General features: G+C 50.0%; 1 protein-coding gene across 4 annotated transcripts in view; it reads right to left on the bottom strand.

Annotated features, from left to right (window-relative positions):
• Window positions 1-24,349, bottom strand: part of FARS2 (phenylalanyl-tRNA synthetase 2, mitochondrial) — a 281,140-nt gene that overhangs the window by 77,252 nt on the left and 179,539 nt on the right. The window contains exon 7 of one of the 4 annotated variants that reach the window (XM_072945737.1): window positions 17,505-17,593. The exons of the other annotated variants lie outside the window; for them this stretch is intronic. Within the exon in view, the coding sequence (XP_072801838.1) occupies window positions 17,542-17,593 (52 nt within the window). The 3' untranslated portion in view covers window positions 17,505-17,541. The remainder of the gene's footprint in view (window positions 1-17,504; window positions 17,594-24,349) is intronic. 4 annotated transcript variants of the gene reach the window in all.

The raw sequence follows: 24,349 nt of genomic DNA on the forward strand, positions 1-24,349 counted from the left end.
CAGGCTTCTCAGATCTGCCCCCTACTTTCAAAGAGCGGGCACAAGTCCAGCTGACGTCAGTGTAGCCGAATGCCGCACAAACGGGGGAGCAGAGAGCTCCTACCGCCCAAGGCCCACATGTAGAATAAAACCACAGTCTGCGTCTTTGCTGACACAGATCTCCCCTCCCTTCTCCAGACCTCTGCACAGGCCCAGACGTGCACCCCAGGAGGGACAGGAAGGAATGGTGTGGGGACCGAGTCCCGATGGCAGACGGGGATAAACAGGCATTGCAGGCTGTACCAGCCCCTTCAGTTCCACAAACTCATCGACCCCTCAAAGACATGGCAGGCGTCGTGCGTGAGCACAGGACGTGGCTTCTGCTTTCAAGGAAACTGACTGGAAGCAGACACGTGGGATTTCAATCAACACGGGAAGTGCGGGCTGCTGCTTCGTCGGTTTGTGTCTCCCCAGGTTCCTTCGGGGTTGGGACGGGATGGCCTCTCCTCAATCTTGTGTCTCTCCAGGAGCAGGGGGAGCACCGCCTGGGGATCAGAGAGGTTGCCGGGACACCTGGCTGGCAGACTGGCTCGATCTGAGCTGCAATGGTAGGCGAGGTACCTTTCCTGCCCAGCTGTATTCTCTCCATAGGTCTTCGGTCACGCTAATTACACATACTTCCCCCTAATAAATGGCTGGGAGCTCTGTGTGTCACAGCGGGAGGCCCATCTCATGCCATGACGATCACCATGCAAAGGTGTTTCAACCCCAAAGGCAAAATATGGTGTCGCCAAACTCCAGGGAAAGGACAGAAAGCAACACGTGCTGTCGGTGGCGACCAAACAGCCTCCACCGTGCATCGCCGTGGCCTCATTCTGGCAGGTCTGCTTGCAGCCTGGCCCTGATCACACCAAGCAGTGACTCAGCTACGAAGGACTTCAGATGCTATTTTTAGGGGGGGGGGGAGTAGAGGGAGGAAGGAGACACAGAAAGGCTTCATTATTTTTTTCTTGAATTTTAACAGCTTAAACTAAATCTCCACTTGGACATCATTTGGGAAAGTAAACCTGCTTCTGAGATTATGTAACCTATCCAGTTTACTTTTTATATCACAGCTCGCCCATTAGAGTCACAAACCATTGCCATGGTGAGAATCTGCTGGAGCAGAAGGGGGAAGCAGAGTTTTCAGAGATCCGGGGCCCAAGGGAAGCAGCTGGGCGGCGGGGGAAGGAACAGCAGCTCGAGGGTCAGAAGCCTGGCTGTGGAGGCTGGGTGCCTGGGACTGAAGAGCTGGGACGCGCCCAGGCGGGTGAGGCTGGGCCACTGGGCTCGCTGGGCGCACCGACCCTGCTACTGTGAGCTTGGACTTGGTGAAGGAAACCGTCCTGACCTCCACGCACCTGTGCGTGTCTGCTTACTCCCACCCCTCCAGGGAGGGGACCTGCTACTCTAACCATCCCACAGCCCCTGGGCCGCCCCCGTCCATCCGTTTCCTCACACGTCTCTGAATTTCTAACAATGGTTACCTTCCCCTAAGCTGTCAGGATGGCGCACATGTTTTCAGATACGAGATGTTTTGGTGGGAAAGTAGGACTATGTTTTCCTCGTGATGATCAGAATTTTGTCTCCTTTCCTGGCGAGGTCCCTGTCTGCAGGGGACAGGCCACCCATGGTGACTCTTTCTCTTTTTTTGTTTATTTTATCTTTTATACAAAATTATTTTTTGGGGGAAAGTAATTAGGTTTTTTTATTTATTCACTTATTTATTATTTTTAATGGAGGTCCTGGGGATTGAACCCAGGACCTCATGCATGCTAAGCAAGCACTCTACCAACTGAGCTATACCCTTACCCTCCCCCGTCCTACAGTGACTCCTAACTTCTGTTCTTGAATAAGGGCTGATGGCTCTCAGGTCAAGTCACCCCTTGGCACTGGAGTGGTTTCTGCCACAGGGTCCCCGTGCCATCTCTGGTAGAGGGAGACATGGAGCTGGGAGACCTCTCAGGAGGTAAGCTCTCTTCCAAACTGGGATCACCCCACAAAACACTGTAAATGGTGAACCCATCCTCTGTAAACACACGCTCGGTTCTTTGAACAAGTCCTTCATTTACAATTTTTTTTCCAACACTCTTCCAGGCTGAGAGGCCGAGGGAGAAACCACACCAGAATAGGCCCTAAGAATCTGAGAGGAAGCAGGTGGGAGAGGAGGGGCCTAGGACACCGCAGAGAGCGCCGGCTCACGGCCACCCTGGAGGGAAGGGTTCCTCCTGTCCCTCGGGAAGCCCTGCATCCAACCGACAGCCGGACAGATGCCCAGCGCAGCGCAGCGACTTCCTCCAGCTGCCCCACGCTAACCCGTGGCCAGAAGCACCCGTTAGCCAGACGCTCTCAGCCACCAAGCCGTCCAGCTCCAGGGATAGGAAGGGCGGGGACAGAGCGGGAGCAGCTCTCACGTCGTGTTCAGGAAGCTGGGTCTCCTTCCCCAGGAGCCCGTGGGCGCGGGAACCTCCTCCTCAGCGGCTGGCCAGCAACAGGCCCCAAATGAGTCAAATTTAACCATAACAGACATGCTGCAAATGAACTGTATTTAACTCTAGCAGCCACCTCGGGGTCTGTCTCGAGATGGAATAATTTTAGCTTCTGCTACCAGAAGTCCCTCACTAAGGCAGAGAGTAATTACCGAAGGGTTTGCCGTAATGAGCTCACTGACACTCATTATTTATGACCGGGTGTGAACCTTCAAATCTTCTATAACATCAGGCAGCGGCTGCTGAGTATGTGTCGTGGGTGGGCACAGAAAGGACAGGGAAAAAAAAGATACTTCAGGCACATAATTCAGGGAAGCCGCCTGATTCTGGTTGTCACGGAGAATTAGTAATAACTGATGACTGAAATGTTACGCTGTACACCAGAAATTGATGCAACACTGTAAACTGCCTTTGCATCGATTACAGAAGATGAGTAATAATTGTGAACGATTCCTGTGAACCTTGCGGGCTGTCAGAACAGGGCAACGAAGGAGGTGAGCAACGTCAATCAGACAGGAAGCCTTCTCAGAGACTAAGCGCCATGGAAACACCTAAAAAGTGTGTTTATTAAAAAAAAAGTGCCTGGGTTTCAGTGCTGGGCATGCTAATGAGAAATCACGTTCATCCATCCATTAAAGCAGGATCTTAGCAGCGTCTGGTCAGGGGAACAGTCTGTGTCTCTGAAAGTCCCTACAAGTAGTAACATCTCGTCCAAAACGCCACTTCATCTATTCTGAGTAACTCCCCCCACCTTGAGAAAGCCTCACTGGTCCACTCGCGCCTGATCCGCTGAGGAGGCAGCAGCTGGGGGCCCAGCGCTGAGGGTGCAAGGCGCACACGGCGCGGTCTCTGCTCTCCACGCGGCAACGGGCGACGTCCTGCAGCGCTGCGTCCGCGGTGACTGGGCAGGGCTGCTGCCTCCAAATACAGTCGTCTGTCGGCTCTGGTCTGTGTGATTGGAGAAGCCTAACTAGGACTGGACCAGTGGCCGGACTGCATAGGGCTGCCGGGCCCCCGGACGCCCTAGGCACACACGTGCGCGGGCACCATCTCCCACATGTGGGCACGTGTGTCAGTGGCATGCCCCATCTGACCTGCGTGTAGCATCTCTGAAGCTTCGTGCTTTTACATCTTGCCTCGTTCTACGGAGGATTCAAAGAGGTTTATGAAAGAAACGACACAACAACGATGGGATGTGAGTGAAAATAAAGGATCCACCTGCAGGGTGGGAGGCTGCCGACATGCTGTCCAGGCCGGACTCACTTCCGCCCACCCCCCAATCTCCTTCACAGGAGCCACGCCAGCAGTACGGAGACCTGAGGGTGCGGGTCAGGTGAGTGGGAGCCCCTCCCCTCCTTCGCTGCTTTCCACAGGGGAGCCGGGTGCCTTTGCCCAGCCAGGTGTCCCCCAGGCACTCCTTCTGCTTGGTGCCAGGGGCCGCGATGGACAAGCGACACAGGGGGCAGGATTTGGCAGCTATTGAGTTGTGGCTGAAATGCCCTCTAACCAACCACATCAAAACCTCTCTCCTAACGTGGCTTCAGGGAAGGGGGGCCAATAATAAGAGTAGGACTGTGAGATCAGGACGAGGGCAACACAAGTCGCAAGCTTGAAGCTTCAAGTCGGCTCCAGGGTGACTTCCAAAATCCTTCAGATCAAATTCACCTGCGCCTTGAGACAAGCTATGTTTCTCCTGGCAGTTAATTCTCGAGACATTTCTCACAGAAGGTTTTACAGAGGAGAGCTGAGGGAGGGATTCAGTGGGCCAGATTCTCAGCAATCTCCCGATGGACGTCCAGCGACTTGAGTGCCCACGGCTGTTCTTACGAGCAGGGACGGATGCTGAATAGGTACCACTGGCGGACCTCTCAGCGGAGGCAACGGTGGGAGAGGCTAGAATAACATGGTCTGCCCGGTGCTGGGAGGTGACGCCCAGATATCCACGCAAGAGCTCTCCTTCCTAGGAGGAGGCGGACTTAACATTTGTTTTCTTGGGGGCTGCGCTAAGTACCTATGTTTATTATTAAAACACAGCCCTCTTGAAAACACTATGCAGTAAGTACCACCACCCCCACTTTCACAAGTGAACACACTGAGGCCCAGAGAAGTTCAGTAACTTGCTCAAGGGACACAGCAACTGCAGGGTAACGTCAAAGCCAGAACTCAAACTTGGGTTTGTCTTCAACACTGCACATTTTTGTTTCAGCTGTTTCTACATAAAAAACTACTGATGAAATGTTTTGCCTGAATCAGCTGCAAAAACCATCTAAAAAGCAGTTCATTTATTTAAGTAAGTTTTAGGGGTGCTTTTTCCTGGGGCTCCTCTGATTGGCTGAAACGACCAGCCGACCAGCGATTTCCGTGTCGTGCACACATCTGGATAACCCCACGGTGTGCTGGGTGTCTACCGAGCCTTCTCTCAGGCAGTCCCAGGCTTGAATCTAAACAACACATGTGTGAACAGCTGCTGCCAACAGCTCAAGAGTGAAAGCAAGTTAAATATTTGCTTATGGCGCTGCATATAAAATACATATAAAACAAAATAAAACTCACATGATGCATAAGTGCTCAACACTCATAAGTAAGTTCAACATAACCTAAGCTCCTAATAACTCTGTCTCGTCCCTGGGTGGGGGGTGGGGGGGGCGGGAGGAGCCAAATTTAAAAACCTCTCGTCTTTGCAGCCTTACTATTTTTTGTCAGTGTACAGAGGCTTCTGAGGGAGCGGAGCTGAGCAGAGAGAAACTCTCTGACGATGTGGGCATTAAAGGAATGTTGCCATAAAACAATAAAGTGTGGGGGGGTGCTGAGAAAGCCCTGCAGCGGAGGGAGCTCCCGCAGCACAGGTGTAAGCGGTCCCACCAGTGCTTCTCTTGCTCTAAGAGTTAGCTGCCAGCAGCCAAAATACTTTACAATGAGAGCATCTGCCTTCAGGAAACCACTGAAGTCAAGGTGCCTGCACCCACTGCAAACGCAGCCATAAAGAGACGCCAGCCAACGTGGCCCACACCTCCCCTCCCCTCGCTGGGTCCCCATGCCCCCTTCCGTGAAACAGATTGGGAGAGATTGTTATGTGGGCTCGTCTAGCTCCGAGATTTCCTATAATTCTGTGGATTCAGCAGCTGGCTCTACAACTGGCATCGGTGGTTTGTTTTTAAAGGGCTGTCTTTAATGTCAAATGGTACGTCTTTTTCCTCCCTCCAAATCTGGTTTTGTTGGGCATGATCTTGATCACATTTAATTATTTTGTTTCTCAGTCTATCTTTGTGTCTCCAGGGTCTAGCTTTGCATATGCCTGGTACATGGCAAATCTGCATCACACACTGAATACTGATTAAATTTCTCTCTCTCCTTTCAACTGGCAAGTGTCCTGGAGCTTCTGGCACTGAGCAGGAGAGAACTCAGCACTGTTCGTGCACAGCCAGGCTGGCTGCTCTCCTGGGATGCAGAGTCACACAAGGGGCATCTAGAAACGTTTCTTCTAACCCAACACACATCCTGGGACCTGCATGGCTACTCACTAGCTACAGGTAACCAAGCACATGAGTGTATCTCTCTCTGTATAACAAGCAAAAATATTTGCAAACCATATATATATCTGACAAGGAGTTAATATCCACAACACAAACAACATACAATTCAACAGCAAAAGAACAAATAACCAATTGGAAAATGGGCAAAGAAGCTGATCAGACAATTCTCCAAAGAAGATATACCACAGGCACGTGAAAAGATGCTCAGCATCACTAGTCATCAGGGAAACGCAAATTAACCCCACAGCAAAGTGGTGCCTCACACGGACGAGAATGACCATCATCAGAAAGTCAAGAGATAAGAGATGCTGGCACGGGCGTGGAGAAAAGGGACCCTGTGCAGTGTGGATGGGGATGTAAATTGGTGCAGCTGCTACAGAAAACAGTATGGAGGCTCCTGAAAAATTAAAATCAGAACTACCATATGATCCAGCAATTCCATTTCTGGGAAGATTTCCAAATGCAATGAAAACGCTAACTCAAAAAGATACCTGCACCCCCATGTTCACTGCAGCGTTATTTATAATAAGTCAAGACATGGGAACAGCCTAGGTGCCCACTGATGGATGAGTGGATAAACAAGTAGTTGTGGTATGTGTATGTGTGTGTACGTATCTGTGTATCTGTTGATATAAAATGACATATTCCTCAGCCATAAAACATGAGGAGATCCTACCATTTGCAGCAACCAGGATGGACCTCGAAGGCACTATGCTAAGTGAAGTAAGTCAGACCGTGAAAGGCAAATACTGTGTAGTCTAACTCAAGTGGAATTAAAAACAAAAACGAAAACAAAATCCTCCCAAACAAACAAAAAAGCAAGCCAAACTCAGAAAAAACAGATCAGACCTGTGGTTATCAAACGTGGGGGCTGGGGGAGAGAGGACTGGACGAAAGCGGTTAAAAGGTACAAACTTGCAGTCGTCAGATGCGTAAGCACTAGGATGTAACGTTCAACAGGATGACTACAGCTAACACCGCCCTACAGCACGGGAGACAGTCAAGAGAACAGATCCTAAGAGTTCTCATCACAAGTATCATTTTTCCCCTTTATTCTTCTCTTCTTTCTTTTCTTTTTCTTGTATCTAAACGAGAAGATAGATGTTAGCTGAACCTGCTGTGGTCATCATTCCAAAACATAAACGTCGAATCATCATGCTGTTTGCTTTACACTTGCACAGAGACGTATGTTAATTACTTCTTAGTAAAACTGGGAAAAAGCGGTGGCTCTTAGTTCTGTCCCTTTTCGGTAAGGAAGAAATGTCCTGAGTTAGTTGACGGAATGACTGGGTCCTTCTTTGTCTAGCACACTATTTCCATCACAGGGCGTCACACACAGGAGGTACCCAGTATTTTGACAATCAGTTAAATTCAACGAATCAGTAACCATCATAGGCTTCTGGAGTGCAGCGCCCCAGACCTCCCGTGGCCATGAGCCCCCCTCTCCTCCTACCGTGGGGCCGGGTGTGCCTCACTCCCTGGGCTTCTACAACCCCAGCCACCTCCGCTCCAAATCCCTCGAGACACTGTGCTGTGTCACCAACCCCTCCCACCCGGAGGAGTGGGGCTGCCACAGAAAGCAAGCAGGAGGCTGAGCTGGTTTGTGACTAGCCTGTCCTTTACCCATCTGAGTTCTGCCAGGGTCTGTTCTGTGAAAGAACTAAAAAGGCAATACTATATAGTTAAGCCAGAAAGGAAATCATTGAAAGAAAGGAGGAGGCGCAATTTCCATTATCTTTCCAAATGGCTAAATGCATTCTGGCCCCTTCTGTTTCCAGAAACCGTCTGCAATATGCTCTCTCTCTTCCAGGTCACCAAGGTGCCTTCCCTGCGCAGTGTTTCTGGCACAGACACCCTAACATGTGGGGAGATGAATACACCGGACACACCAGGCTTACAGCCTTGTCATCAAGGAGACAGAAACCGCCCCATCCGTGCACACCCACACCGCCCAGTCTCCTGGACGTTCTCATCTCAGATCCCTCAGGAGTGTGTGAGTACGAAGTTTCTAAGAAATTCTTTCTGTTTGGAAGACAAGCCACACTGCTGCCTGTGCCAGCATGCCTGCCCAGTCAGCGCTCTCTGTACCACCTCGTAGGGGCGCACCATGGGCTCAAGCCACCTGGTGGGCTGCCAGCACACCCCCCCCCCGCCCCTAGAGAGGGCTATGGAACCCCGGCCCCATATTCACCCATGACATCTCCTCCACTCCCTTTGTCAGCCAAGGCTCCAGATGTCACGGCTGAGACGGTGTCCAAGGGTAGCTGTCGGTCAGCACCTCGGCCAGTGGCACCTTGGGGCCAGCACCCTGGGGACAACAATGTACGTGACCACCTGGTTTCTGCTCAAACCTGTTCTGTGACAGGGGACTTGCTCTGTCACAAACAGTCCCCATCATTAGAAAGCCCTCTGAATGGAGCTGCAATCACTGCTTTATGACTCTCCCACTGGTCTTGGTCCTGCCCCTGAACAACAAGTGTACTCCCTTTTCATCATGAATTGTCTCTACAACACGAATAGACAAAAAGCCAGCATCATCGTGTGTGGAGGGACACACGCGGAAACTCGGGAAGAGAACTGGCAGGATCTGACTGATGGAGCAGCGTCTTTGGGAAGCCAGCTGAAGGGCAGTGACAAGAGACCCTTCCGGTCTCTTCTTGGTCTAACTGCCCTGGAACTGCTCCAGGGACAGATGGATAGGACTCTCCAGAGACCACGGTTATAAAGTTCAACAAGCGTATAGTAAGGATGGGCCATGAGGAAGGTTCCACGTTAGCGCTCAGGGGACAGAGGTGGGGTTCCCGTCTCAGCATCTCAGGTTCTACCAAGAGAAGCAGATACGTCAGGCACTGAACATAATACGATGTCTACTTATTTAAAGAACTTACGAGCATGGAATTATGTGTTACTTTGCGCCTCTGGGATGATCCTTTTTAAGAATGAATTCTTCATTTAAAACAGAAGGGAGGAAATCCCAGGAAGTCACTTTTGGGGATCCAGACACATGAGGGACCCACTGGTGTTTAACAGTGAGGAGAAACATACAGCCTCTCCCCAGGCCTGCTAACGGGCTTCCTGGGCGGGGAGGGAAGCCCTGGGTTCCCCCAACGGCCCTCCATGCGAGGCCGGCTGTGCTGAGGGCCAGGCCAACCCAGAGGACATTCGCTAAGTGGGACTGAATCGAGGGGTGCGCTTGGCTCTCAGCCACCCAGAGAGTCTTTGATTTCTAGCCCTTTCTCTCCTCTTTCAAATCAGGAGAGTTTCTATTTTCAGCATAAAATTAGCATAGAGATGAAACCATTTCGGGGGACGTACAGTGAACTGACACGGGAGACATTACATTTTTCATTTCTAAAATGAAAAAGTTTTCCTTTTTCTTTAAACCCCAAGACGGCCACTTGATTTCAGTGTTCACACTGCACCTGCACTGCTGAGGAAGACGGCAGCGGGGGCTGTGAGCAGAGCCGCCCACCCTGGGGACAGCGGAGCGCTCGCAGGGCAGGGCCCTGGGCAGCAGGGCGGTCTGTCCTCTGCACCTCCCAGCAGACACGTCTACGGCCCAGGGCGAACCACAATGCTAGGTGCATCTTTCCTCGAGAGCCGCGGGGCAGGACCTGGTCCAGCCCCACTCCACGTCTGTCTCCGGCTTCCCTCACATCATTTCAAAGGCATCTTCACTGTCGGTTGAGGCAGAATTTCTTGTCATCTCTTCCCACTCGAGAAAAGATTCTGAGTAGCTGGGCTGGGACGAAAGCCAGCCCCACCCCTTCTTCCAAACCAACTTTGGTCTTTTTTTAGGTTTTCTCACATCCCTCCTCTCCACTCTCCTAAGCTCTCAAGTCCACTTCACTTTTTCTTTAGTGGACCGTTTCTGATCTCATTGGAAAACATTCTCTGAGTCATTAACCATACAGGATGGTAAAGAAAGCTGTCCACTGGGGGCCCCAGAGGCAATCCCTCTTCAACAGCAATGTCAAGGCTCTTCAATTAAGGGAGCACAGAGTGGCTCTGAATGACACTGGATCTTTACAGCAAATGATTCCATCCAAACAGACTTAGGAGGGATGTTCTCTTGAAAGTTCAATCATCTGATTCCTCTGTTTAAAAGGGCTGGAAAAGGATGTTTTTATCTGTACCAAGCTGGCGGAAGACATTTCCCTGTGCCTGAGAGCCACAGCGTCCTGGCAGGAGGGGGCTATTTTTAATGCGAAGGGAGTAAGTATTGCTTATTACATATATGGGAGGAGAGGAATCAATATTCGTATCATATAAAATCTTATTACTGTGGAGCGTATAAATTCAGACATGTGAAAAATCAGACTCACAAGAACTTACTTTTTGAGCTGCATATGGTGAAAACTGTTTGCTAAATGAAACTACCAACATGTGGAGGCAGCACAAAATCACAGGATCGAACATAATCTGATAACAGCTAGAATTTGTCGAGTACTGATCCTGCGCCAGGCACTGTTCTAAGAGCATTATGTGAACTAATTCTTCTAACCCTGACAATAATCACATGTGATGAGTATCATTAAGTCTGTTTTATAGAGAAGTAAACTGGGGCACAAAGAAACTACAACCTGCCCAAGGTCACACGGGGCCAGCAGAGGGCAGCTCCAGCGGTCAAGCCCAGGCCGTCTCCCTCCTGACCGCTGCACACGCCAATTACACGTCGCTAGCTTCTCACAAAAGGACCCGAGAAATGACTACTTAGCATCACTTTCTTAAACATTACAACTGATTAATAACTTAAAGTAGAATTGTGTGTCTTTACACACACTTGCATGAATCTAGAGACACCAGTTCCTGAGTTAGTTCAGCTGGCAAATTCCAGAGGTGGGGATGGGCGGGCAGCATGCTCCATCCGGGGGAGGATCTGGGAGGGGCCTTCTAAATGCAAGAGGCGACATGAAGCCGGTGGTCTGGGCAGCTACCCACGCCCACATCGCTGCTGAGTGACTTGAACACACAGCACAGAGGTGTTAGGAGAGTGACCATCATATTTCATAGATTACATTCTGCTATCAACAGGGAAGTCCCTGCAAAACTAAAGTAATAATATGCACACAGAACAGCAGGAATAACATTGCAAGCAACACATCATAAGGCTGGGGAAAATATAACCCATGAAAAATACAGTCTGCAATGAAGAGAAGAAAAGAAGATTAAAAAAAAAAAGTTGTCAATTTAAAAACACGTTGAGGCGGGGTGACCCCCAGTAAGAAGTCAACAAAACCCCAGTGGCCCAGACCCCTGTCACAGATGAATCCGGGCAGGAAATGGAAGCAGAACAATAAAGAACGTTTCTCCTTTCCTTTTTCATTCAATGTAAAATACCTTTCTGTCCAGTTGAACATACTAACTTCTCACGAGCTTAGTTCATAAGAGGTTTCCCGAGGAAGGATGCAGACAGGAACGCGTTCGGCTTCGGGAGACGCCTGGGAAGGACCTGGGCCCGGAGTTGACCGCAGGAGGACGGTCCCCCTCGCTCACCAGCGCCCACCCCTCGCAGGCCTTTAACTGCGTGGCTGTCCTGCCCCCCACCCGCCACACGCCCTCAGATGTTCTGCACTGTCCTCAAACCACCTGCGTCACAGAGCAGAGAAAAGCCCCCTCGGGTGGGAACTCCAGTCGCTGAGCTGAGAAGCCGGCGGTGCCCACACTCACCCAGTTCCCTGTCTCTCCTCCTTCCCGAGGTCAGCTCTGCCTGCCCACGACGTCCTGCCTTCTCTCAGGGACACTGCTTCCCCCACCCACCACACCCCACATAGTCAGCATCTCCTCTCTGCTGGATCCTTCCTTTGACTTTTTAAAAAACAGATTTTATTTCTTAGAGCGGTTGTGGGTTCACAGCAGAACTGGGAGGAAGGCACAGAGACTTCCCACGTGCCCTCTGCCCCCACAGCCTCCACCAACAGCACCCCCACCAGAGGACGCACCTGTTAGCGTCCATGGACCCACAGCCGCACACCGTCCCACAGGGTCCACAGCTCACATCAGGGTAGACTCCGGAGCTCTTCCTTCGACTTGTGAACATGCTGAAGTTCCCTGCATTCCTACAGAGCTTCCCTTGACCCTCTAAGTATCACCTTGTCTCTCCCGTCCCCTTTAGGTGTCTCTACTTGCTGTCTCCATCCCCTAAGGTCAGAGCAGGTAATCCAACCTGGCTCCTGCCCCTCAAAGTCACCATCACTCACGAAGGGCACCAGTGATCCCCCGGAGCTAAATACAGTGGCTCTTTGTCAGCCACTGTCAAAGAATGAGACTTTTGATACCTTGGGATGTGGTGGCTCCTCTCATTATCTGGAAACCTGCAGACCCCCTGGCCTCTGACACTGCCACGCCCTGGCTCTGCCGTCCCCAGCGCGCCCGTCCCCCTCAGGCCCATTATCCACTACCCGGCCATCAGGTGCCCCTGCTCTTCCAGACTCACCCAGTGTCCTTCGTCCTCTCACTCGGTACTTCTGGTCAATCTTCACACCCTCGGTTTCAAATACACCCTAAATGAAGCTTCCTCACAGATACACACTCCAGTCCCCACGTCTCTTGTAAACTCCAGACCGTTCCACACACGCCCAGGCCTGTGCAAATCGCCTGTCTCAGCATCTCGGGTAAACCTCAAGGTCAGTGGTCAGTGGACTCAAACTTCACCACCTCAGCCAGTCCTGTCCTTTTACCAAAGTCAGACACTCGGCACCGCCCCTCAGGACTTCAGACACAACCAGGCGGCAAGTTCTGGAGATTTCAGTTCCTGTTCATCTTGGGACGTTCACTTCCCTCATCCCCTGGGCCAGGAGCTTGGTCCCAGCCTCCATCACCACCTGTGTGGCTGCTGCGATCACCTCCTCCTGGCCCGGGGCACCCCCTTGTCCCTTCTCCTCGGGGAGCCCTGGTGCATCCTTCTGACCATGCAACGTGCTTTGCTTCTTTAACATGTCGTAGGGGCTTCCTGCCGCTCTTGGATGAAGTGAGAGATCCTTCCACGGCCTGTAAGGCTCGGTGAGGTCTGGCCTCACCGCCTCCTCAGCCTCGTTACCATGTCCCACCTGTCCAGCCACACTGGCCATCTCATGCGGTATCTGATGGCCACATTGGCCGTCTCATGGGTCCCTGACGCACCCGTTCCTCCTGCCCGAGCCCTGCCCGTGCTGCTGCTCAGCGCTGGCCATTCTCTCCCCACCTCCCCCACCAGCACTCAACTTCCCTTCCCGCGTCCAGCTGCAGTTAAAGCACCGTGTTGACAACTCGTCTCCCAGTAGGCATTTCACATTTACATGTGTGATTATTTGATTAAAGTTAGTTTCTCCAGCTGATCTGGACTCTAAGCTCTTGGGGAACACCAGCCAGGTCTGTCTGCTTCTCACCACACCTGCTGCACATGCACACAGCAGGCATGTAGCTGAATACGCAAAGCAGTGAATGAACTAACGGGTGAAGGGAGTAACCAGACTGAGAAGCCGCCGGAGCACTTTCCCTCCAGAGTGGGGTTCGGATGGGAGGTGGCTGCTTTGTTCTGCAGCAAAGGGCTGGGTCGACCAGCAGGCCCTCCTCCAGAAACGACGCATTCCAGACAAGCCCACAACCCAAGAGGAAGGAAAGGGAAAGAAGCAGAGGAGAGAAGACACCACAGCAGGATTTCCAGCCTACCTGAAGGTGTAAATGCCCCCAAGAAGGTCCGCGTTAAAGTTCATTCCGTTAACTAGCACGTGAGATGTCTGTGAAAGCCTACAGGATTTAGCAGGAATGAAACTGCGTCTCCGGCGTACCCCGCCGTATTTATTTGTATCACAGCTCCTCGGACACATCTTTGCACTGTTTCTTTACATGCTCGTCTCCCACAACCAGACTATAGATTACTCGAAGGCAGGGACCCTGAGCTTCCTTCCCCGGCGAGGAGCACTGAAGTGACTCTGGTGTCCAGCACCGCTCAGGCACCCACAACTGTTCTCTGATGAATGACTTCACAGATGGGAAGATAAATAATTGGACAAGTGGAAAGCTAGGCTTCAAATACAAAGCTGCCTACTTTACAACTGTGTCCGCAGACTGAAACAGTGTCTACCAGATAACTGTACGACCTTGACATGAGGCACCTGAGAGGAGGGAATGAACGCTGGGCTGGGAGTCGGAGGACAGCGCCGTAATTACCTGCTCACCTGACTGCCACCTCCCTGAACCGCGAGCTCCCCAAGGACGGCAGGCCTCTTTGTTTGTCTCTGCGCTGAGAAGGTGTTGGTTATCTTCTTAATCCCCTTAACTGAGTTACCAAATGAATCCAAGTCTAGTCACAGCTTTTACACTAACTGGCAAGGTAAGTGTTGGATGGAAAAGTCTCATCTTTCTGGCTTTAATATCTTGACAGTGAAATGACGTAGGAGCTGCACAATCTACAGGATCTTTTCTCGGTTCTAGCATTTGATGAATCTGTAATTGACCATCTAAAGAAGCGAGAAAAGCTGGGGACAGCCAGGGCCTAAGCAATTGTACTGATCGCAACGAATCACGTGTGACTTTAAAAACAAACCTTGCATATTGCTAATCCTATCAGGTCCTGCTAAGAAGGATCGTGGTCAGGGAACAACTGTAGCCCAGTATGCGCAGTTTGCATGGAAGCCTCTCAATGTATTGCAAACCATTATCGGGAACAATTATAACACACGGACGAGTATCAGTGCCGAGTAACCCTGCAGGTCAGGAGGCAGTAATTCAAAATAAATATAAATAAAAAATAACCCGAATCTAATTTGCAGATACTAACTACTATATATAAAGCAGATGAACAACAAGGTCCATCTGTAGAGCACAGGGAACTACATTCAATATCCTGTAACAGCCTATAGTGGAAAATAATATGAAAAGGAATATACACATGTATAACTGAGTCACTGTGCTGTACACCAGAAACTAACACAACATTGTAAATTGACTATACTTCAATTAAAAAAAAAAAGATGGAAAAAGAAAAAAAAAAAACTAGAATCCAAAAAAATCCCCAAATCTCAAATGGGATATAAGCATGCATAAAATATTGCTATAATCAGTATGTACGGAAAAAGCAATTTGACACGAATTTAAAATTATCTAATAGCTTGGTTTTTATCTTAGGAGAGAAAAATGCTTGATTTCTCCCAAAACTCATCTCTCTGAAAATTTCTGGCAGAAATTCCAGTCATATATTTTGCTAACAACGTATCTATCACAATCTGGAAAAATTGAGTTCTTTAATGGAAAATTCTTGGCAACTTCCCTCCAGTTTATGCAATGTAAACGGCATCATGCCCAGGACAACGCACTGCGGTGTGATACGTGTTGCTCACAGAAGCATGTGTGCAAGTCGGTAACTGTGTAGTGCAGTGCAGTTAAATGGCTGCCCCAGCCCCTAGAGGGACACATCTGCAGAGCTCTGTGCTCCTTCGCTTGGAGCTTCCACATGTGCTTTTGGTTTTAACTACTTGGGATGAAAATCTTAGAAAGACATGTCAATGCTTCCAATCTCTGCAGAGTAATAACAATAATAACTCAGTGACAGGACTAACCACCAGTGTTTACTGAGTGTTTATTTTGTGCCAGGCACCATCCTGCGTGATTTTGTGCATTAACTCACACAATCTCCATGACAGCTCTGAGGAGGGCACTATTTGTTGTCCTGCCTCATCTCACAGGTGTGGAAACTGAGGCACAAGGAAATTAAGTAACGTGCCTAAGGCATCACGGCAAGTACATGGTGATGCCAAGATCTGAAACCTGGCAGCCTGCCTCCAAGTCCACGCTCTCAACCACGACTCGACCGTATGCCTTTATAAGCTACTTTATAAGTTTATAATGTAAACTTTTACTGAAAACTGAGTTACAACTTTGAACATTGGTTTTTGAAAGTGACTGTGTTCCTGTTCAGTATTCTCTGCTTTTACAAATCGTTCATGCAATTCCTGTAGCTAAATGCATGTCAATCTGGATGGATAATAATAAGCCAAAGCCCCTCTGAAGCCAGACCCTCACTCACAAGGACAAAGGGCTTTAGAACGACAACTGCCAGGGCCATTCTGACGGCCGCCACCTCCCTGCATCTTAACGGCGGACACCTCTGGGTCCCACAGCGAGCGGACTTCAGTGCTCTTCTGACAGGAGCGCACATACTGCAGTGATTTCCCACGTCTGATCTTCCACGCCATTTCCTGTTCTAAGCTCGACTGGGCAATCTGATCAGTGCAGCAAAGTGGAAATATGTCTTCACTGCACCAAGTGACTCTTAATCTGTGTTCGGCCAGAGGGATTCAAGCTCTTGGACCCTCTATAGAGAAAGGCTCCACCTAAGAAGACACAGGGATTATCAGCCTTCTAAGCAGAGGGGGTGCTGGTGGCTGAACAGTGAAGGGCACTTTCTATCATGTTTAAATATATATATATATATATATATCTCCCATGAAAAAAGAATTAGGGGATAACAATTAAAAGTAACTTTCAAGAATTTTACATATTATGGTATATTTTACATGTTATTATATGCTATATTATATATTTCACATGTTATGTATAACACATGTGAAATACATCTATAATGCGTACACACAATATGTGTATGTATTGCAAAATAACGTGTAAAGTATGCAATGCTTTAGTATTTATAACGTATCTGTGTAATATTAAAGTATTGGTCAAAAGTCAATCGGGCGACGTTTGCATCCTCGGCTGGCCATCCTCGTTTGCACCGGGACACACCCCACAGGGGCTTAAGGCGGCCGGAGCAGGGAGCAAGGTTAACATGCTGCTGTCTGGGGCTTGCTCAGGGCTCACTGCTCTGGAAGGCGGGTGAGCCCTGGAAAGAAAAGAAGGCGGGTGGCGCACTTGAGCTTGAGCCTGTGGCCTGGCCAGCCTGCTTCCTCTCATTCGCAAACCCTCGGACGAGCTCACCCTGATTAGAATCGGGTGGCAGAAGGAAGCCTGGAGACAGGGCAGGGAGTGTATGTGAGAGCTGAGGCTTCTCTAGGGAAGAGCAGTGGGACCCCAGGCAGGAACGGGGGCTCCACACTGGGCTGCGGAGACCCCAAGAAGCCCTGACACCACAATGGTGACAGTGGCGGGAACAACCCGTCTTGCTTTCCATTTTACTGGGAGACAAAAGGCAAGTTTCCAAGAAAACAGAGATGGTGGTCTTTCTAGAGAGTCGAAGACTGATTCCCCAGGATTACATCCAATGCATGTGGGAGGTCAAGTTTTCAAGGGGTAACTCCCAGTCAGGGCACAGAGAGCTGATCTGTTTCTTAACTATTTTAAAGAACTACAGAAATTTTCTCAAAGCTCCTAAATTATGACTGGAAAGTACATTATGCATTTTGAAAGCCTGGCCCATAATTATCTAGGGTCAGAGAACGGGAAAAGAAACAATCAGCTGATTTAAAAGGTTTTAAAATTAGCTTCTGCTAAAAGAATGGTCTCCCACCAGATCCCGGGAACCAGTTACCTGACTCAGCAAAATGGACTTGCAGCTGGTTAGGGGTCTAGAGAGAGCAAGCTGAGCACCAGTCAGGCAGGCCCGATGTGACGAGAGCCCTAAAAGAGGGAGGCAGGAGGTCAGGGTCAGAGAAGAGGTGTGATGGCGGAAGCAAAGTCAGAGTGATGTTGGGAGGGGCGCAGAGCCACGGAGTCAGCTGGTCCCCAGCAGCCGGGGAAGGGGAGGGGGTGGACTCCCCCCGAGAGCCTCAGAGGGACCCAGCCTGCCAACAGCTCCTCTTGGTCCAGTGAAATGGTCTCCGGCTCCCGCACTCCGCAGCTGTAAGCTGACAGATCCGTGTTGTCGTGCACCACAAAGCCTGTGCCAACCTGTGAGGGCGGCTGTAGGAGACAAACACACCTCCTTTACAGCGGACGGTCCTCACGTGAGTGGGCACATGAATGAATGAAATAAAAATCAGGTGGGGAAGGAGTATGGCTCGAATTGTAAGAAAAGAGGGCTTGCTCAGATCACATACGGGGAGCTCAAGCTCTGCCGGGTTTATGGAAGACTGAGTTTGGCTAGAAAGTCACAGTACAGAACCAGAATGATGGCCGAGACGTGCCCAGCAACTGGCCTCCGGCACAGCGGGGCGAGGCGGGGGCGGCGGGCCGGCCAGCCCACGGAGCGAGCCAGGGAGGAAGTCAACGCCTTCCAGCGTGCACAGTCCACAACGGCTGGCGGCCCCTCGCAGGGTTTCAGGTCTTTAATTTCAAGTCTTAAAAGCTTTCTGATCTCATGATTCTCCTCACCAAACCTTCAGTTCATCCCTAAGCAGCTGACGCAGACCAAGCGACTTGAGTCTGACAGCGTCTGTCTCTGAAGGATAAATATTGTGACTTCCAGCTCTTGGGGAAACGTGGCAAAATTCTGACTTCATTGCTCTGAAATCACAGCTAATGCAGAAGAAAGGGACTGGGAGAGAGCTGGCTGACCCACGATCTGCCAGGAGGAAGCACACGGACGTGGCGGTAGGGAGGTGCAGAAACGGATGTCATGAACCCTTAAAGCAGGTCCTGCCCTCCTACAGCCCAGCGGGGCGGGGGGCAGCCTGGCTTTCAGCACTGGACTGCTCCTGCCTCTCCCAGGAGGCCTGACCCCCACTGGACTCTGACTCGCAGGCCAAAGGGCCAGGCCAGGAGCTTCTGTCCTCTGATGGGCATTGCTCATTCCACCAGTGACGTCGCGGAGGCTGTCAGGGAACCCAGGGCGTCACTGATACAGTATTTACACACAGCATCTATGTCAGCCAGACCCTGAAACCAACGAGGACCACCGAGGACCACCAAGCCTTGCTGAAGGTTGATGTCACGTGAGCATCACACAGGGAACCTGCAAAAGGGCACGAGCACGAGCTGGAGCCGGAGCAGAGGCGGTGCAGCCCTCCCTGTTGCATCTCTCGTCTGAGCATCACCGGTGGAGGCTGTTCCAGCGGGACTGAGCTCTCCATCAAGGGGGCCTGTTCACTGACGCATCCGTGGCGCGACAGGGCCCTCACATCTGTGTAACGAGTGAATGCATGAGTGAAAGGAGGCTGGAGCTGTGTTTACAGTATGGCTCCAATACGGCAAATCCCTGGACTTAACTCGGATTCTAAGCCTCCCCGATTCTCCAAACGAGATCTTCCCCACTGAGCCCCCAGGAGGGGCCTGTTTATTCCTCTCAGATGCTACTCTTTTCAGATTTGTGTTGCTGTCACTTCATTCGCATGAATTTCTTCTCCAGAATAAACTGTAAAAGGCCAAGGGTTGAGCCCACCTGATCTGTCATTATATCCATCGCATCCAACCCAGTGCCGTCAATAAATATCAGCAGATTTGAATCAGGAAGGCATCTTTTCTCCAATTATTTTGGAGAGAGAGGGGGTCTGCATCTAAATGTCACTTGGATTACTGACGAGAAGATCATAGCAAATCAATGTACTGTTTTTTTTTCAAACTCATAATTAACCTGTAATAGAACTCCTGTAAAAGAAGGAGTAATCTCCCACTATGAGGATGCAGATTCACCAATATGCAGAAGGGAAAAGCATTTTGAAATCAATACATCAACCTTGACATTAACACAGACATATATGGACAGACACACATATAGATGACTAGAGTTACTGACAGGCTGTCCCTATCTTTGAAGTAAGAAGAGACAAAAATAAAATGCATATTGCACTGAACGAACGGCATATGGCATGCTTTATAAAAATACACACTTTGTCTCTCTCTCCTTCACACACACAAACCCCAAACTCTGCCTTTCGAGATGCTGGCCTCTGGCCCTAGTGGGAGGGGCCCAAACAGAAACCGCCAGGACCTCCGACGCCGCCGTTTCCTCTTCGGCCGTCTGGGGGAGAGCTCGTCCACCTCCTCGGTCAGGAAATGCGCTGGACGCGCCCGCACAGGGGGATGCTTTCAATGCCCTTCCATCGAGGCCGGAGGTTTCTCTAACCACACGGCTGCACCTGACATCTGGCCTCCACCCAGGCGCCCAGCAAGGCCTGCAGACGCTAACGAGCCCTGATCAGAAGTCTCTGTCCACAGAACTCCTTGCTTTTCTCTTTTCACCGGACGTCAGGAACAAAAAATGAGAGAGCTGAAGGGGAGCCGGGCAATTGAGAGGAAAGTGGTCGGTGAGCCGGCCGCGTGCCCATCTTTGATTGTGTGTCAGGGGGATGTGGTGCCTCAGAAGAGACAGGAAGGGGAGACGCTCACATTTACGGAGCTCCTGGGAAGATGAAAAGGCTTTATTTTATAATAGTCTTGCACTGTCTTCCTTCTGAAATTTAGTTTTTATTTTTATCAAAGTTCTATCCGCACGTATTTGAAGAGCCAAATAATTCTAGGGCTTGTTCTGAAAGACAGCAGCCACAGCCCCACTCCTCCGTCGGCTCCCCAGGGGGAACCTGTTTCTAGCCCTTCTGGGTGATTCTTTCGGTATTCATCTCCAGATCTTTAAATAAGATGCTTTTAACCAGAAATAGACTCACAGACATAGAAAAAAAAAACTGTGGTTACCGGGGAAAAGTGCGAGGAGGGACAAATTAGGGGTTTGGGATTAACAGATACCCACTAGTATGTATGAAATGACGGGGGAGGGCACAGCTCAGTGACAGAGCATGTGCTTAGCATGCACGAGGTCTTGGGTTCAATCCCCAGTACCTCCATTAAACAATTAAAAGTAAATAAATAAACAAATGTACCTAATTACTCCCACAAAAATTTAAAAATTTAACAAATTAATTAAAATTAAAACAAATTTTAAACATAGGTAAACAACTAGGACCTACTGTATAGCACAGGGAACTATATTCAATTTCTTGTAATGAGCCGTAATGGAGAAGAATCTAAATATGTATAATGTATGTATGTATGTGAGTAACTGAATCGCTTTGCTGTGCACCTGAAACTAACATTGTAAACCGACTACACTTCAATAAAAAATAAGAATTAAAAACAAATAAATAAGATGTTTTCATTGCTACCTGTTGAGGTTTCGTCTTTTGTCTGGAGCATTGCTACACTCCGCCTGGCTGGAGAGGAAGAGCCTGAGCTCTCCCAGCCCTGCCCCCACCCACCACTCTGCACACACCTGTCCCCCCATGTCCCCGGGAGCTGGTCAGGGCTCGCACTGCCGTGTGGCGCACACACTGGTCAGTTTTCCTTTCCTGTGCAGCTTTGTCTTCCCTGCTCTCATAACTGTAGTGACTTCTCATCTGCATTGACTTTGCAGCGTGTGCTTCCCCACGGTGAGGACGTGGTGAGGGACTTTTTGAGGGACGTAGTGAGGTCCCCCTGCGGTGAGGGACGCGGACGGCGCGGGGCACCACCTGGGTGCAAATCTCTGTCCTGCCGCATAATGTGACAAATTTGAGCACGGAGCGCCTCGATTCCCTCATTTGCACGAGGAAGATAATCACGATGACCTGTCGGACAGGGGGCTGCTGGGCTCTACCTGTGAATACATGCGTGCTGAGGGCTGTGTCTGACACACAGTGAGTTCTCAGCACAGGTGAGTGGAGGTGACGACTGCCAGGCACCCGGTTGTGACTTCCTGCTGAAGACTCCCTGGGGCCTCCTGCTCGGCTCCAGTCCAACGGGCCCCTCGGGAGGACCGCCACACGGCGGGGGCTCTGGGATAGCCGTTCTCCATCCTCCTGGGGACGGGGTGCTCAGTGTCTTTCCCTGGTGTTGGAGCTCCTGCTTCAAGCATCCTTCTCGTCTTACTTCTCACTGTGGCAGGCATGTCCTCTGGTGTCCTCAAAGTGCTGTTCCTCTGCCCGCAGGTTTGATGGACAGCCTGGCTGAGCATCGGATTCTAGATTACAGATTATTTTTGTTCAAGCCTTTAAAGGCACCGCTCTTCCACTGGCAGGACCTGTGAAGCCATCCTCGCTCCTGACTCGCCTTCTCCCCGCTCAGTTCCAGGCTCTTCACTCTGCCGCCAGCGCCCAGCCAGGCCCCGAGAGTCGCGGTGCGGCTCTGGTCTTGCTCCCCACGCTGGGTGCTCGGCGAGTGCGGCCAAGGCGCAGGCCCACGCCCTGGGTTCCGGGAGATGCTCCTTCACTGTCTCTTCAAGAAGCTCTTCCTCTCCTTTTCCAGAACTCTTTTTAGTTGGATGTTGTGCTCTAATTTTTTTATGTTTTCTCTGAAATTTTCTTTTTCTTTCTTGAATTCAGCTTTAGCTTTCAACCGTTCTGCGATGTTCACATTTCTGCTATCACGTTTCTGATTTTCAAGTGCTCCTTCCTTTTCGCTCTGAATATCCCGTTGCATAATGAATCTTCTCTGTTCTTGCTACTAAGTGAGTGATCATCTCTTACTTCCCTGAAGACGTTAAAGGCAAGTTCTCTTTTTCATGTTTTCTTCTCCCTCCATGGTCCACGCTTCCTTCGACCTGCATTTCTTGTTTTTGTTTCCGTCCTGCTTTGTAAGTGCTTGAGAAGTAACCAAGGCTAACGCCTGTTCAACCTGCCATCTTTAATCAAAGTCTATTATTAACTTTACTTCCTGGGGAAGGTAACTGAGGTACCAGGAGAGGGTCAGTAATTTGTTGAGGCTCAAGAAACCAGTAAGAAATGAAATAAGAACCTGAACTCAGGTCTGATCCTGAAAGCCAGCTCCTTCCACGAGCGCTCGCAACCTCCCCAGAGCAGCAGGGGCTCTCGTTTCAGAGTCGTCTGTTAGAGATCGGTGCCCCGAGATCTGTGCCAGCACAGATACCATTAGCCCTGGAAGATTCAGGGGACTCTCAGCCTCTGCTGTGCCCACACCCCATTCCACACCTGCTGCATTCCACGGATCCCACCAAAAGCCCAGGCTCGGCTCCGGGGCCTTAGTTTGAAAGGGCCCCTAACAGGGAAGGGAATGGCCCTAACAGTGGGGCCCTGGCCTAGGAAGAATCACACCGTTACCTTGTCCAGTGATCAAAGTATTTCTGGGAAATCAAAGAACCGCCTTCTCAGAAAATGTCTGGGTTCTTTCTGCCCAAAAGGCAATGAGAAGAATACTTTTAGGTCTCCCTCGCCAACTGTCACTGCTGTCATCTCGTGGTCAGTCCCAGACCCCACAAGAACCTTGCCCTGTGGGTCCTGATCAGGTCAGTCTCCTCTGTGCGGCGAGTGGGTGAGCATCACACAGGCTGGGGGCAGGTCTCAGCTCTGTCACTTACCCCGTGCGTGGCCTCGGGGCAAGTTGTGCACGTTCTCTAAGCCTTGTTTTCTCATCTATAAAATGGTAACAGTTGCGGCATTCACTTTGTTGAGTTGCCATCGGTTTAAATAAGAATTATGAGCCACACATTAAGTATAATACTTAGCAGCTCACAGTTTGATAAAGACTAGCTAATATTTTATTTTCCTTGCTATTACCACATTCAAGAAACGTTTATGCACAAGGAAAGATTGTAACTATGTACAGTGACAGATGTTAACTAGATTTATCGTGGTGATCGTTGCGCAATTATATAAATACCCAACCATTATGTTGTTACACCTGAAACTAATACAACATTGTATGTCAATTTTACCTCAATAAAAAAGAAATGTTTATGTTACAAATTCACTGAAGATTTATTAAAGCATCGACTCTGTTTAGAGAGTTGTGTTATATGTTGGGGGGGATACAAGAATGAATGAAAATCAGCTCTACCTGTAAGTGGTTTGTGGCCGGGTGCCAGGCAGGGCACCCAGAGCAGGTGTCCTGTACGGTGTCACCAGGAAGGGTGCACGATGGCCAGCGGCGCAGCTCGGGCCCTGCAGTGAGAGTCGGGGTCTCTGGACGCCAGCCTCTGTGCTTCTAGGGCTGTTTGCAACCACTCACAACTCCCCCCAAATGGGTACTGGGGGCAGAAATTTTGGTTATGTAAAAGCTCAAATGATGCAAGCTACTTGAAGGACACCGGAGATAAAACTATCTATTTATATTTTTATGCTGAAGACATAAATAGAAAAAAACACAGCACCCGAAGAAATGTTCCTTAAAATATACGTACAGCATGGATGAGAGATCTATGCACAGAACAAACCGATGCTAACTATATACCTTTTCACATCAGCCAGAACCCTGCAAGACATTAATTCAAAGAGATTTTTTGCCAAGCACCATTGGAATTACAGAAATCAACCCTCTGGCAAATTGGGACATGGTGAGCTTCGGTGATTTCTTAAGACATTTTGTAATAAGACTGTTGGAACGGAAGAATGAGGCGCTCCTAACGCCCAGCCTTGACTGTTAGCCCACAGACGTGACAAATCCTCGGGAGCACGTTATTCTACACAGCACTCACTCTTTTAGCAACGACTGACTGAGTTCCCACTGAGTGGC

This window comes from Vicugna pacos, chromosome 20, assembly GCF_048564905.1.
Source record: "Vicugna pacos chromosome 20, VicPac4, whole genome shotgun sequence".
Taxonomy (NCBI): Eukaryota; Metazoa; Chordata; class Mammalia; order Artiodactyla; family Camelidae; genus Vicugna; species Vicugna pacos.